Raw genomic sequence first — 15,139 nt, forward strand, 5'->3', positions numbered from 1 at the left:
GTGTAAAGAATTCCTTAGAACAACCGGAAGCGAAGGTCCGGGGAGGGTTAGCCGACGTACCCGGCGGGAGGGAGGCGGAGCCGGAAGTCAAGGCGGGGAGGGGCGGGGGGGTGGAGGGAAAAGCAAGCCAGGAGGATCTTGCAGCTTCTTCTAGTAGTTTCCAGGCGCTGCCGGGCGGCCGCGACCGGGCTGTCCTGAGGCTGTGGCTGTGGCTGCTCGGGAGCTGGTGGCGGCGCGGTAGGAGAGCCGATGGCCAAGTGGGGTGAGGGCGACCCACGCTGGATCGTGGAGGAGCGGGCGGACGCCACCAACGTCAACAACTGGCATTGGTGAGGGCCAGCGGGCCAGGCCGAGGGAGCGCTGCGGCCGGGCCGGGGGTTGCGCCGGAGGGTACCCTGGAACCTTGACCGGAACACTACTGGGGTCTAGGCAGCCCTGCCTGGCAGGAGATGGGCGTGGGTCCTTCCTGTCTCCAGGGGTCCGTAAGTCGCAGGCCCCTCCAGCCTCAGACCTCCGTTTCATTGGGTGGAGGGGAAGCCCGGAGGTCGGGTGGGGGGACGACGTAGAAGACTGCATCCCAGACGAGGGGGTTTCACACAGGAGGACGTACCCCCTCTGGCTGCTGCATTCAGCCTGAGCGGAGAGATGCTTCTCACACGTGGCCGGAGGCGTCATTGAGACCCAAAACTGCCGTGTCTAGTATTGAGAGATTGCAGTGTTAGGCTCGAGAGGGTTGGAGTTACTATTTTTTCGACTTTCGGCTGGAATTAAAAGTCAGTCATAAGGGATCGCTGCCTCACTCCAGAAAGCCAGGTCTTAGAACGTGATCTGCAAGTGCTCACAACTGAGTGATGCTCCAAGGCGCCGTGGCCTCTCACCCGGAACTGTTAAGTTGCTTGTATCGTCGCTCCAGGGACTGCCGCTGGTTGCCGGGCAATCATAGTTTATAATCCAACCACTCTTAAAAGCCTACTCTCTTTCATGAAATGTTCTGCAAGTAATATTTTCTTATTCCTTCTGAGTCCACTGAACTTTGGGCGTACACTGTAGTTTTACTCTGTTGTAGCTCATCTTACTTTTGTTTATTAGAAAGTTAGAAGGTAGATAGTTTTCCTTTGTATTTCAGCCTGCGTCCTCTCCTCTTATCATAGAATGGTTGGCTTTCATTTTTGTTTGTTTTAAAACCCTGGACATTCATTGTTTTCAGGGCCATTTGGAGGGCACAAAATTTATAACACAGCCTGAATTTGATAGGTCAAAACACTGCGCTAATGGGATCAAGATTATTGGTTTCTTCTTAACTGGACCTTTTAGCTCAGCGCTGCGTTTTGCGGCCCCCTTGTGTGCTCCTGACCTCAGAAGCGCACAGTTTTCCATTTGGTCAGACGGGGGCGCCATGTTAAAGTATTCAGTACTGACCCCAGCACCATCATGCTGAGAAAGGAAAGCAGAATTTTCCATTAAGTTTGAAACCATACTATACAGCAGTAGTCCTTATTGACAGTAATTGACTGTCATGCTATACAGCAGACAGTCCTTATTGACTCCTGGTCTTCCTAAAAGAGTAACACATTTGTGGACATACTGGAGTGGGACTGAGGCTTTTGTGTTCTTTTCCAGCCTCGTATAGCCTTGGGTGCTCTTGCATAGAGCAAACAGTGTATCCTTCATTTGGCTGTTGGTCCATAGCTCTGTTTCTGTTTTGCAGGACAGAAAGGGATGCTTCAAACTGGTCCACAGATAAGCTGAAAACACTGTTCCTGGCTGTACGTGTACAAAATGAGGAAGGCAAGTGCGAGGTGACAGAAGTGAGTAAGCTTGATGGAGAGGCATCCATTAACAATCGCAAAGGCAAACTTATCTTCTTTTATGAGTGGAGCGTCAAACTAAACTGGACAGGTAAGTCTGTGCTCGGCTTTTAGGATAGGGGTTAATCACATTTTGATTGACCTATTCAAGAGCCAGGGAGAACAGTTTTTGAGAGGTTATGAACTTTTTTTGAGGGAGATAGTGCTGCTTTAGAGTCCTATAGGAAGCAGTATCGAATGTTGAAATTTTTCTGCCGCTGCAGGACACTAAATGGGTCTCCTGTCTGTGGGTCTCACAAGTCCCTACTGATGTAGCAACTGGGCTGCTGAACCTCTGGGCCTTGTCCTGTTTGGGAGCATACAATGTGACATTTTTCAGACTAGCTATTTCTGCCTCTTGGATGACTTGAAAGTAGGCTATGGGAGTTTTTTGGCTTTTGTTTTTTTAATTCCAGTGTGAACCTAATAGTTTAGAGTGCTGTGATAATGCTGCTTGCATGTGATTATAACTGGGGCTGGTTTTATTCTCTAGCTTAATGTCTTTTTTGTGAGGATATTAGGATAGAATTGGGGCCATCCTTGGATGGTCCTGACAGGAAGGAAAGACAGTAGAGTTAAAAGAGTACATGTATGGGGCAAAACATGTAAATTCTTCTCAACTGAATGGTAACAGAGGCAAAATGTATTTTTGTCTTTTTTTTTTTTTTTTAATTAAAGCATAGCAGTCTGGAAGAAACCATAGGTATCATCTTTCCCAGCCTCCTTTTTATAGATTGAGAAACTGAGGCCTAGAGAGGTAAAGATAAATAATGTTAACTTTGAAACACAGTCAGTTCTGCTATAATGTGACACGTGTTTCTAAAATTCACCACACTGCAGAAACTTCCAACAAAAACCACAGAGCTTGTAGGGAAGATAGGGTTAGGGACATGACAGGATGCTCAAAAGCTTCATCAGTGATATTTTTTTAAATTTAGTAATGTAAAAATTGGTGGCACAGTTTACACGTTAAATCATAAGAACGTAAATCATTTGACAAATATCGTGCTTTACCTTGACAAAAACCTGAGGTTTGCTTGTGAAAGTGGGCATCAGGGGCACTGAGGTACTTGGGTTATTGTGAGGTGATGGAAGGAGTGTCACGGGAAATCAGAAGGAGCATTATAATACCAGTCGTGGATGGTGTGGCTTGTAACACACGTGGTGAACTGAGGTCACTGTCAGATTAACGTTTGAGACATGTGTTTTGTGTTTTCCTATGCAGCTCTGTTTAGCTCTGTTTGGGTTTCTTTGTGGATGAAAGTGCATATAAGCAAATATGAAATTCATATTACAATCAAATTGTCACTTAATATACCTATAGCATTGGAACAAATTTGTATTTTCAAAACAAGCGTTTTAGCAAAACTGCCAGTATTAGCTATTAACCTAGGTCCTCCTCAGCAGAATTCAGGCTAGTGCTGAATTCACGTAGCTCTTAGTCTCACACTGGTAACACAGTCTCCAGAAATCTGATGAGGAAAGACATTTCAGGGAGGGGGGCAATGGTTGCCTCTAGTGTGGCAGCCACCTTCTCTCAAAATAAAGAAGGTGGGTGCAGTTGTCCAAAAGAAGCATAAGCAAAATACTAGTTACACATCCAGAGCAGAAGACTTAGCCTGAAGAGGAGGAGACTGATAATACTGCATTACTTTTGACAGGTACCTCTAAGTCTGGAGTGCAGTACAAGGGCCATGTGGAGATCCCCAATTTGTCTGATGAAAATAGCGTGGATGAAGTGGAGGTTTGTGCTTTCCAATTCCTCATCTGTCTGAGTTTCCTACATCCTCTTATTCTCAGATGAGAAAAATAATCTGTCTTCAAGATTACAGACCAGGCTTGGCCTAAGCATTCAGAACCCCAGTCTGCAGACGACTTTCTGGGTCTGTGGTGCCATTAGGAGCTTCCCGAGCAGTTTATGCTTATTCAGTTACTTTGCTTTAGTGAGTGGTGTGAGTTTTAACATTAGCCACTTTTGTCTTGGCAGTAGGTAGCAGAGAGACCTTGAGAAGAAACACTCATGGGGATTGTACGAATACCTCAACTGTCATGCATTTCCTTTGCAAATGTCAGCGGTTATCTGACTGCTCGGCACCTACATCTCCCAGTGTGGGTGCCTCTCAAGCTATTTACCACCTACTTCTGATCTTTCATTCAGATTAGTGTGAGCCTTGCCAAAGATGAGCCTGACACAAATCTCGTGGCCTTAATGAAGGAAGAAGGGGTGAAACTTCTAAGAGAAGCAATGGGAATTTACATCAGCACCCTCAAAACAGGTATCCTTTGAGTAGTTATAAGTGCCTTGAGAAGATAGTTTTCCACCTGTCAGATGCTAATTAAGGGGCTTGACAGTTCTTTCTTTAGTAAATGAGTAGAAATCTGGGCGGAGAAGGCTTATTTCATCTTGAAATCAGTCTGTAAAGTAGGGAAAGATTTAGAGATGTGTTGTCTAATGCGTTGGCTGTTGAGGACATGAAATGTGGCAGTCCAAATTGGGATGTGCTCTGAGTATAAAATATGTAATAAATTTTGAAGACTTGGTATTTTTTTAAAAAGAAGAATATCTCAATTATCTGATACTGACAACACACAAATGGTAGAATGGATATATGAGGGGAATGTGGTCAAAATTAATTTCACCTGTCCATTTTAACACTTTAGGGTGGTTACTAGAAAATGTAGTGTTACATTTGAGGCTGAGGTGGTATTTCTGTTGGACTCACTGATCTAAAGACCCGGCATCTCCAGATTGAGCACAGTCCTGGACTGTTCTTAGGATTACTTGAATAGTAGTCCTCTCAGCTGTCCCCCTGAACTCCAGCTTTGCCCACGTGATCTGGTCTGGGTGTCGGAGTACCTCTGGTGACCATCAGAGGGAGCCAGTGTAGAGGTGGGAACCAGTGCTCTGATGCCCTAATAGTTGTGGCTGTCCTACAGAGGTACGGCAGAGTGGAGAAGGGGACTAAATATGCAGCTGTGAGCATCTTCCCCACTCTTGAAGGCTTTGGAAGTGCCGCTGCAGTCATTGGCTGCCATCCGCAGTAGACCTCACACACATTTAACAAGTTGTGATGCTTCTGATTGAGTCAGGGGTTTCAAGTAATCCTAATGACCATACTGCATTCTGTAGGATACACTCAGGTACCCATGTGGCATGGATCAAAGGGAAAGACGTAAAATGGATCGACTCCTCCTTCTGTTGTCATTACCTCCTCCTGAGTTAGGACGGCCATGTTTGTGAACTACGGTGAAGCCCCAAATCTCAGCTCCCAAGAAATAACTTCCAGGAGCTGGATTTTGTCTTTGCAGAATTCACGCAGGGTATGATCTTGCCTACAATGAATGGAGAGTCAGTAGACCCAGCCGGGCCGCCAGCACTGAAAACTGAGGAGCGCAAGGTAACCAGTATCCCTGCATGGTGGGGCAGGAGGCTGTCTGGAAAGGGAGTTGAGACACTGCCTCTTCCTTAAGTCTGTATCTCAGCTTTTTCTCTCCCACCCTAACCTCCGAGCCAGAGGTGCTGCTTTTCAGGGTCCACAGAATGTAGTTGTATGTTGCCCCATCTTTAACCTGGTTTTTATTCATTTACGACAGACTCCTAGAGCAAATGGAAGCCATCAAGCCATCAGGGGCTTCAGAGTCCAACTCTTGGTATTTAACACCAGTGAGGAGGTTATGAACGCAGGTTCCCCTGTATGCATCTAAAATAACATATCTACGTTTCATCCTTTGATATTAAAGTTCTCATCAAAGTGTCAGAGGTTACTTAGGTCACTGACCTCACCTAACAGGAAACTGATTGATTTCATTGCACTGGAGGGGAGCACAAACTGTTTTCTGGAGTTGGCGCTTGTTTGGTTTGGCTTCAGCACCTGGTTTTCAGCCCCCTGCCCCTTTGTCACACTCGGAAGGATATTCTGGGGGTGCTGCTTCTGACTATTTAAACAGACATTCTGCTTGAGGATTACACAGGACTCTCCAGAAGTACATAATGATTTAGTGTGTCCTCTGGCATGGGCTTTAAAGAAGTATCACTTTTCTTTCACCCAGAGTGGCACTGAGAGTGCTGAGAAAATCCCCCTCCTCACAGAAATGCCCATGCACATACATTTCCTCTGAGCCCCTGGAGTAATTTAGCCTTGGAGGTGACAAGGTTTGTGAGAGTGAATGGCAGTGTGTCCCTGCAGCCCTGTGAAGTGAGGTCTCACCAGTACTCTATAAACTGACAGTTTCACTGCCACTTCCACAGGCTAAGTCTGCTCCTTCAAAAACCCAGGCCAGACCCGTTGGTGTCAAAATCCCCACTTGTAAGATCACCCTTAGAGAAAGCTTCCTGACATCACCAGAGGAGCTCTATAGAGTTTTTACCACCCAAGAGGTAAGTACAGTCCTGTCCTTCCAGCTCCTGGCGTCTGCCGTTCCAGGTGACTAGAGTTGTGGGGACATCCTCTCACTGCAGAAAAGTGCTGAGTGGAGCCACGAGACTTTCCTTGTTCTCAAAGAGGCAAAGGAAAGACATGTTCAAGCCACCACTCATTAAAGTGGATTTGCCTTTTTTTTTCTTCTTGTACTAATTTTGGGTCCTGTAAGTGGGAACAACTGGAATCATTCATGTTAGAAAAGTAAATGGATCCAACGTAATGGCATCCTGGATTTAGAATTATTTGAGTTGAAGCGTGGTCTCTACTGGAACAGAAAAGAACCTGAAGCTGGTTCTTGGGCAGAGTAGTCTTTGGAATTGAGAGCTGAGGCACGCAGGTGTCGGCTGGCATTTCTCCTGGGTCCCCCCGAGAGCCGCACATCTTCCTACCTCCTTTTGTTCTGCAGCTCGTTCAGGCCTTCACCCACGCTCCTGCTATGTTGGAAGCAGACAAAGGTGGCAAGTTTCACTTGGTAGACGGCAATGTCTCTGGAGAATTCACTGATCTGGTGAGTTCCTGCTAGCCAGGACGTGGCTTTTATCAGCTTAGAAGAATAATGTGTCCCTTCCTCCCCACTCCCGGCCTTTTTCTTTCCAGCTCTGTAGATAAATTTAAGACTTTAATCTCTTGGGTCAGTAAAAGCTCATTTTGTTTTTCAAAGGAATGCTACAATTGGACTCTCTCACTTTCCTATAGTTTTTTCCTTCGTGGGGTAAAATTAGTTCTTCTGGGAGAAAGCAAATATCAAAAAGGCTGACCTCTGATTATTTCAGGTCCCTGAGAAATACATTGCGATGAAATGGAGGTTTAAATCTTGGCCAGAAGGTAAGCAAGCATGTTTGTTCATTGCCGTTACCCCCAGAACCCTTTCTTTCCCCCTCGCCTCAGGCCCCTATGGAAACCCTGGATCTGAAACCTCCCTCCCTTCTGCCTTCCCCCAGGGCACTTTGCCGTCATCACCTTGACCTTCATCGATAAGAACGGAGAAACTGAGCTGTGCATGGAAGGCCGAGGCATCCCCGCCCCAGAGGAGGAGAGGACGAGGCAGGGCTGGCAGCGGTACTACTTTGAGGGCATCAAACAGACCTTTGGCTATGGTGCGCGCTTATTTTAGGCCCCGCAGCGGGGGTACAGCCTGCCCAACACTTCAGTCCAGCCCTCTCCTGACCGGGGCTTGTGACTCACAGGATTGCACCATCCCAACCACTAACTTGGGGCTGGGGCCCTGTCCCTTCATGTATACCTTGGGTTTGTGCATGTTTTCTGCTGGGTGGGAACAGAGGGTGATTTCTCTTTTATGTGTACATACGCTAAATAAACGTAATTTAAAAAACATGCATGTCTGGAACCTGTGTTGATGGGGTGGCTGGTATTAGAGTTCCCCTGAAGGTTAAAAAGGGTTTTGTCTTCTGGCTAAATGTACATAATCAAGAGGCATGAAGGGAGCCTGCTTCTCACCAGCAAGCATCCCTGAGCTCACATCCTTTCATAATGAAGACTGGCAAAAAAGGGCAGTCAAATGTAGCCTGGCAGGGGTGGGGATGGTACTCTGCGGTAAACAGTACCAATAAACTCCATGGCTGGTGGAGGTGGCATCCTGGGGCTCCCACTCCCCATGGCCTCTTACCCTCTTGCAAAAAGATGATCACCAGGCGCTGGTTTGAGATGCAGACAGAGATTCCCCACCCTGTGGATCCTGGGGTTCTGTTCACTGAGGTTCTGTTTATTGAGCAGTTTCTACGTTCCAGACACTGCACTAAGCAGTTTCCTTACAGTAACTTCATTAGCCCCCACAACCGCCCTGTGAGATAGATACTACCACCATTTCTGTTTTATAAGAACCTGGTCCTTGTGTTTCTTAATGGATACCCCAGATCCTACCACAGATAATTTAGCAGAGAAACTGCAGAGCCAATGCTCAAGTCCAAACTTGCCTACTGCCTTGTCATTGCATTCATCCCCACAGCAGCTACATTTCTAGCATGTTAGGCATCCCTCCCGGAGTAGGACATTCCAGGCCTATTACTCCCAGAAAGAGGAAAAATTGAAAATCCTTGTTAAGAGTATTTTGAAATACCTGGTTCCATTAAACAAGCTTCTGACCACTGACCGAGTGGTCAGTGCTACTGACCTTAGTGGGGTCCAGGCTGCCGTGTTCCAGGTAGTGAAAAGCTACCTACATGCATGCGTGTTTAGTCATGTCCCAGCTTTGCAACCTTATGGACTGTAGCCTGCCAGGCTCCTCTGTCCATGGGGGTTCTCCAGGCAAGAATAGTTGCCTGGGCCGCCATGCCCTCCCCCAGGGTATCTTCCTGACCCAGAGATCAAACCTGCATCTCATGTCTCCTGCGATGGCAGGCAGGTTCTTTACCACTAGCACCACGGGTGAAGCCCAACTGCCTGCACAGGGAGGGTCATTTCCTGGACCAGCCCCACCCGGGTCCACCCTGGGGTGAGTCAGCGTCTTCTGATCCAGACACCATTCCCTGCAGCCACAGCGCTTTCCTTCATCTATTTTTGCCTGTTTTATTAAGTGGCATGGATCCCTGCAGGCTAAGCCTACCAATATGAGCTGGTCAAAATGTAATTAAAGCAGAAAGTCAGTACTGGTCTGGATAATTTAGAACCCCCAAGATCCCCCCACCCCCTGGCTTGAAATACTCAAGTGCTGGACTGAAGCAATCTTCGTCTAATTGGGCATTATGTCTGCTGCCTGGGGGGTCCGAAAAGTACTTTTATAAAAAATAAAGTATCTGGACTCTAGCTTGTATCAAATCAAGAACTCTGTGGAACTGCCCTGGTGGTCCAGTGGTTAAGACTCAGCATTTCCAATGCAGGGGGTACAGGTTCATTCCCTAGTCAGGGAACTAAAGATAGCACATGCTATGTGGTGTGGCAAAAAAAAAACACAAACGGACCCCCTTCTAACACAGAGACTGGTAACAAAGAAGCACCACTTTCACACCTGGCTGGAAAATTACCAATTCCAGAATACCTAGGAAAACTCTGAAGCAAAGTTTACAAGTGCCTTCGTAAAAAAGCACCAGGCAAAGTAGCTGTCATGTGAGAGCGCAGCAACATTCACATCCCCAGTACTGATGCTGTTACAATTTTTACCACTTCGGTCTCACTGACAGCATTTGGTTAGGTATCAGAGCCTAAAAAGCAGAATGCCAGAGCTAGAAACTTTGGCTTGGGTTTCAATTGTAAATATCACCACCTAACAAACTGGACAAATTTCCTCATCTGTAAAATGGGTGTAATAGCTAACTATGAGAGCATTAGGGGCTTCCAGGGGGTGACAGTGGTAAAGACCCCACCTGCCAATGCAGGAGACCTATCCCTGGGTCAGGAAGATCCCCCGGAGAAGGGCATGGCAACCCACTCCAGTATTCTTGCCTGGAGAATCCCATGGACAGAGGAGCCTGGTCCATAGGGTCATGAAGAGTCAGACACGACTGAAGAGACTTAGCACTCACGAGAGCATTAGAGATGGACAGAGAAGTTCTGGCACCTGGCAGCATGTTACCTGGGGATTCCCTGGTAGTTCAGCTGGTAAAGAATCCGCCTGCAGTGTGGGAGACCTGGGTTTGGTCCCTAGGTTGGGAAGATCCCTTTCCTGCTGATGTCTGGGCTCCCAGGCCCCCATGTTTTCCTTTAAGCAGGAAAGCTGGTTAACTGGCCAAATTCCAAATCCTAGGCTAAGGGTTCACCTCAACTAAAGTACTACCTGAGAGGAACCTGTTAAATGCAGGAGAGTGGACTCTACCCCAGTGACTCGTCCTGGGTGTGGGGTGTAGCCGTGAGCTTACAGTTTAATATCCCAGGTGACATTGATACCAAGGAAGGATTTTGAGGAGCACTTCAACATGTTAAGAAAATCTAACTGTAATGGAGGAAACAAGGAAGCACATCTGAGTCCCTTTTGTGAATAATGAGACAAAGGAGCTGAAACATCCTGTCTGCCAAGAGACCAGGACCATCAGCAGGATCTGGCAGGTTTGTACTATGGGTTGTTTAAACACTAGTTAGAATTCAATGTGACCAGTCTTGCCTGGCAAAAGACCTTTATGAGGTAACCCAGGGTGGGGGGAATGGGGCAAAGCCATCCAGGTGGCCAAGGCAGCTAAGTTAGAAACAGCGGTGGTGTTCTTGCTGGATGTGTGGTCACAGATGGCTCCTGGGGTCCCAAGACAAGAATAACAGCCAGGTGAGCTAGGACAGCCTACACTGGACCACAGCAGGGGAGGGCCCTCTCTTTATTTCCTGGGCCCCTCCCAGCTTTGACACCAGCCACTCCTAAAATCCTCCATTTAGCAGGGTCAGTGCCCCCGCTGCAACTGTTTCTCCTCACACACAGGTGTTCCCTAAGCCCGCAGCCACCTGCACAGTGTCTCTTTCTCCTTTGTACAGTTTGAATAAACACTGTTTTATAGCTGATCAACACCCCAGTCCTTCAAAGCTCCTTTCCAGCCCCCCTTTTAGTTTCTCTCATCTGTGGCTTGACACAGTAGCAATTTAGAGTATCACTTAGATTACAGATTTAAAAATGGGGCTGCATAATTGCCAAGCATGGAGAATCCCAGGGACGGGGGAGCCTGGTGTGGGCTGCCGTCTTTGGGGTCGCACAGAGTCAGACACGACTGAAGCAACTTAGCAGCACATATAGATTAAATTTAGATAGTGTATTTAAGTGCCAAGGTAAATTATATTAGAAAGGAGGGGGATGAGCATTCAGTTCAGTTCAGTCGCTCAGTTGTTTCCGACTCTTTGCGACCCCGTGGACTGCAGCATGCCAGGCCTCCCTGTCCATCACCAACTCCCGGAGTCTACTCAAACTCGTATCCATTGAGTTGGTGATGCCAACCAACCATCTCATCCTCTGTCGTCCCCTTCTCCTGCCCTCAATCTTTTCCAGCATCAGGGTCAAATGAGTCAGCTCTTGGCATCAGGTGGCCAAAGTATTGGAGTTTCAGCTTCAGCATCAGTCCTTCCAATGAACACCCAGGACTGATCTCCTTTAGGATGGACTGGTTGGATCTCCTTGCAGTCCAAGGGACTCTCAAGAATCTTCTCCAACACCATAGTTCAAAAGCATCAATTCTTCGGCGCTCAGCTTGCTTTATAGTCCAACTCTCACATCCCATGACTACTGGAAAAATCATAGCCTTGACTAGACGGACCTTTGTTGTCAAAGTAATGTCTCTGCTTTTGAATATGCTGTCTAGTTTAGTCATAGCTTTTCTTTCAAGGAACAAGTCTTTTAATTTCATGGCTGCAGTCACCATCTGTAGTGATTGTGGAGCCCAAAAAAATAAAGTCTGCCACTGTTTCCCCATCTATTTGCCATGAAGTGATGGGACCAGATGCCATGATCTTCGTTTTCTGAATGTTGAGCTTTAAGTCAACTTTTTCACTCTCCTCTTTCACTTTCATCAAGAGGCTTTTTAGTTCCTCTTCACTTTCTGCCATAAGGGTGGTGTCATCTGCATATCTAAGGTTATTGATATTTCTCCCAGGCAATCTTGATTCCAGCTTGTGCTTCCTCCAGCCCAGCATTTCTCATGATGTACTCTGCATATAAGTTAAATAAGCAGGGTGACTATTGTCAATAGTCACCACAGCCTTGTCAATACAGCCTTGACGAACTCCTTTTCCTATTTGGAACCAGTCTGTTGTTCCATGTCCAGTTCTAACTGTTGCTTCTGACCTGCATGCAGATTTCTCAAGAGGCAGGTCAGGTGGTCTGGTATTCCCATCTCTTTCAGAATTTTCCACAGTTTATTGTGATCCACACAGTCAAAGGCTTTGGCATAGTCAATCAAGCAGAAATAGATGTTTTTCCAGAACTCTCTTGCTTTTTCGATGATCCAGCGGATGTTGGCAATTTGATCTCTGGTTCCTCTGCCTTTTCTAAATCCAGCTTGAACATCTGGAAGTTCACAGTTCACGTATTGTTGAAGCCTGGCTTGGAGAATTTTGAGCATTACTTTACTAGCATGTGAGATAAGTGCAATTGTGCGGTAGAGCATTCTTTGGCATTGCCTTTATTTGGGATTGGAATGAAAACTGACGTTTTCCAGTCCTGTGGCCAGTGCTGAGTTTTCCAAATTTGCTGGAAAATTGAGTGCAGCACTTGCACAGCATCATCTTCCAGGATTTGAAACAGCTCAACTGGAATTCCATCATCTCCACTAGCTTTGTTTGTAGTGATGCTTCCTAAGGCCCACTTGACTTCACATTCCAGGATGTCTGGTTCTAGGTGATCACACCATCGTGATTATCTGGGTTGTGAAGATCTTTTTTGCATGGGATCAGCATTAGGTATAGATTAAATTTAGATAGTGTATTTAAGTGTCAAGGTAAATTATATTAGGAGGAAAATTAGTTTCCTGTGAAAACAGACTCTGGTGTATCTTTTTTAAGTTTCTGCTAAAACATAATTAAAACATTCCTGTGCTAATCGTAGGCTTCCCTAGTGCTAATCCTATTGAATTCCCCATTCAAGAGACAGGGAAGGGAACTTGGTTCCCATCTAGGGACCTGAGATGCTGCCCTCTTTGATCCTGTAATATTCTAGTTGCACCAGCATTGTTAGATTGTGATCCCAGACCAGACTAACACACTTACCTTTAGGTGTGATGGTAACTGGAAACATCTGCCTCTCTGAGCTTCTCCAGGTAGCGGCTCTGAACAGACCTTGTCTCATTTGGCTTCCTGATGTGACTTCCCCAAATGCTAGGAGTGACAGTGGAGTGTATGGTAAGGGTACCAACTAAGGCAGGGTACAGGTCCACCTTGGCCATCTTTTAGGGGTAGTCCTTGGGACAACTCTGCATCAGATCCCCGCAAGTTCCTTGGGGAAGTAGGGCCACTTCCTCTGGTGTCAATATAATTTCTCTCTCTGACCAAAGGACTCTGAATGTGCCCCTGAGGTCCTGCTAGCTCTTCCTTGCCTCTCAGGTAACCCTTTATGAGTCTGAGTAAAGATAACCTAACCCATGTAAGCTCTGCACCCTGGATCTCTGTCTGCCCAGCTGGGTTGTATGTGTGTTAAGTCACATCAGTCATGTCTGACTCTGCGACCCCATGGACTGTAGCCCGCCAGGCTCCTCTGTCCATGGGATTCTCCAGGCAAGAGTACTGGAGTGAGTTGCCATACCCTCCTCCAGAGGGTCTTCCTGACCCAGGGATTGAACCCTCATCTCCTCTGTTTACCTGCACTGGCAGGCGGGTTCTTTACCACTAGCGCCACCTGGGAAGCTCAGCTGGGTTAGGTAATTACAAACACAGCCCAGGCAAGCTTGGCTTAAGAGGTCAGCAAGGGCTCCCTACAGTTCTCTGCTCCCCTGGGAACTCAAATTCTTTATCAGACAGAATTAGAAAATAAAGTGCTTTGTTGCTGAAGTTCCCAGAGAGCTTCAGGGCAGCTGTCTAAGGGTTAGTGACCAGCCTTTTAGAGGCTTTTGTGAACAGAGACAACTGGGACATCAGCATTTCAACCCACAGAAGGCAAGGAAGTATGGCTGCAGAGGGGAGAGGGAGGTGAAGGTGAGGGGAGGCAGGGAAGAGGCAGAAGGTGCTAGCAGAGCTGATCATACACGTCTCTTCCCAGGTCTGAGCTCAGTGCATTCAGCGACATCACCTTGGGAGCTTGAAGTGGGCCACAGTGGGTATGTTTACACCACAGAAATTGCCCAAACACTGTAAACCAGGGCTGTCCCCTAATACACAGACACAGACACACCAGGGCTGTCCCCTAACACACATCTACACACCTACCTACACACCCGGAGAACTGATCTACCAGCTCGCCCTACCAGCACCTGACCCACCCTGCTTTGGTTCCGAGTCCTCCCCAGGCCTGACCCTGTGCTCAGTCAGGGTGGTGTGATCTCCCAGCCCCACAATATTCCTACGAGTTGGATAGAACAGAGGTGAGCTGGACAAAGAAAGCCCCTAGAACTGGTCGATCCCTGCCCCACTCTGATATCCTGCCTCGTCTTGGCTGCCTCAGCCTATCCACTTATGTTTCCACCGCGGACCTTCGGCCCTAGACTGAGGTGGTCTCCACTGGAACCTCCATGGGAAGCAGCTTCGTGGGAGGGCTGATGACCACCCTCCCAAGCAGGGGTGGGCAAGACGGCCACGTGCCACCGCTCAGAGCCGAGGAAGGCAGCTGGCCCGAGGGCGGCGCCGGCGGCGGGCCGCGGGGGTGGCAGGGCTGGCCCTCGGGGCTGGGGCTTTTGGGGGACTTAACGCAGGTTCCGGGAATCACCCCTGCGTGTGGAGATCCCGGCTCACCGCTGCTCCCATGCCAAGGGAGAAAAACGGGTGGTCAGGCGTGTTGGGAGTTTCTCCACAGACTACGCATTTCCCGGCAGCCCCTGCGGCCTCCCCCTGGGCCCCTTACACACCTTTTAAGCCGACCCCACACCGTGCTGACCTGCCCGCCCCAGGTTCCCAGGCAGAGGGCTCGAGGCTCCAGGCCGGCCTCACCAGGTCTGGGCAGAGGTGGGGCGAAGGCGGGGGTCCTGCGAGGAAACGTTGTCCAGCGCGGCAGCCTCTCGTTAGTACTCCTTGGCTTCCTGCAACTGGGCCAGGTACTCCTCCTCGGGAGGGTTGTCCGCGCAGGCTCGGCCATTGTTGGCGGGCCGCACCGCGTGGTAGTGGGTGCAGTCCGCCTTACACGGGATCCAGGGCAGCGTGTCCACCTTGAAGTGAAGCTCGGGCGAGACGTCGATGCTGACCAAGTCGGGCGCGCCGGCACCCTTGCCCCGGGTCAGCAGCCGGCTGCTCACGTCGTAGCAGCAGTGCTGGGCTGCCGGCGTGCTGCAGAGAGCGCAGGCAGAAGGGGCTGTGGACCGGCAC

General features: G+C 48.3%; 2 protein-coding genes across 2 annotated transcripts in view; one reads left to right on the plus strand and one right to left on the minus strand.

Moving 5' to 3' along the window:
* The first annotated feature begins 105 nt into the window (after window positions 1-105).
* AHSA1 (AHA1, activator of heat shock 90kDa protein ATPase homolog 1 (yeast)) lies at window positions 106-7,603 on the plus strand. Its single transcript, XM_010844390.1, has 9 exons — window positions 106-329; window positions 1,709-1,899; window positions 3,509-3,591; window positions 4,006-4,123; window positions 5,157-5,245; window positions 6,097-6,225; window positions 6,675-6,776; window positions 7,042-7,093; window positions 7,210-7,603. The coding sequence occupies exons 1-9, from the start codon at window positions 250-252 to the stop codon at window positions 7,380-7,382; spliced, it is 1,017 nt and encodes a 338-aa protein (XP_010842692.1). The 5' UTR covers window positions 106-249; the 3' UTR covers window positions 7,383-7,603.
* Window positions 7,604-14,838: 7,235 nt separating this feature from the next.
* The window catches only part of ISM2 (isthmin 2), a 7,747-nt gene continuing 7,446 nt past the window's right edge, over window positions 14,839-15,139 (minus strand). The window contains 2 exon segments of the mRNA XM_010844414.1: window positions 14,839-15,103; window positions 15,105-15,139. The exon segment at window positions 15,105-15,139 is cut by the window's right edge and continues 13 nt beyond it. Coding sequence (XP_010842716.1) covers window positions 14,839-15,103; window positions 15,105-15,139 — 300 coding nt within the window.

This window comes from Bison bison, unplaced genomic scaffold (genome assembly GCF_000754665.1).
Source record: "Bison bison bison isolate TAMUID 2011002044 unplaced genomic scaffold, Bison_UMD1.0 scf7180017864201, whole genome shotgun sequence".
Lineage (NCBI taxonomy): Eukaryota > Metazoa > Chordata > Mammalia > Artiodactyla > Bovidae > Bison > Bison bison.

What these genes read in the sequence shown, in the direction of transcription:
- AHSA1 (XM_010844390.1), top strand. Translation starts at nt 250, where the DNA reads ATGGCCAAGTGGGGTGAGGGCGACCCACGCTGGATCGTGGAGGAGCGG. An exon ending in CATCAGCACCCTCAAAACAG is followed by an intron (nt 4,124 to 5,156) that starts GTATCCTTTGAG and finishes TTGTCTTTGCAG; the next exon opens with AATTCACGCAGGGTATGATC. An exon ending in GTTTAAATCTTGGCCAGAAG is followed by an intron (nt 7,094 to 7,209) that starts GTAAGCAAGCAT and finishes GCCTTCCCCCAG; the next exon opens with GGCACTTTGCCGTCATCACC.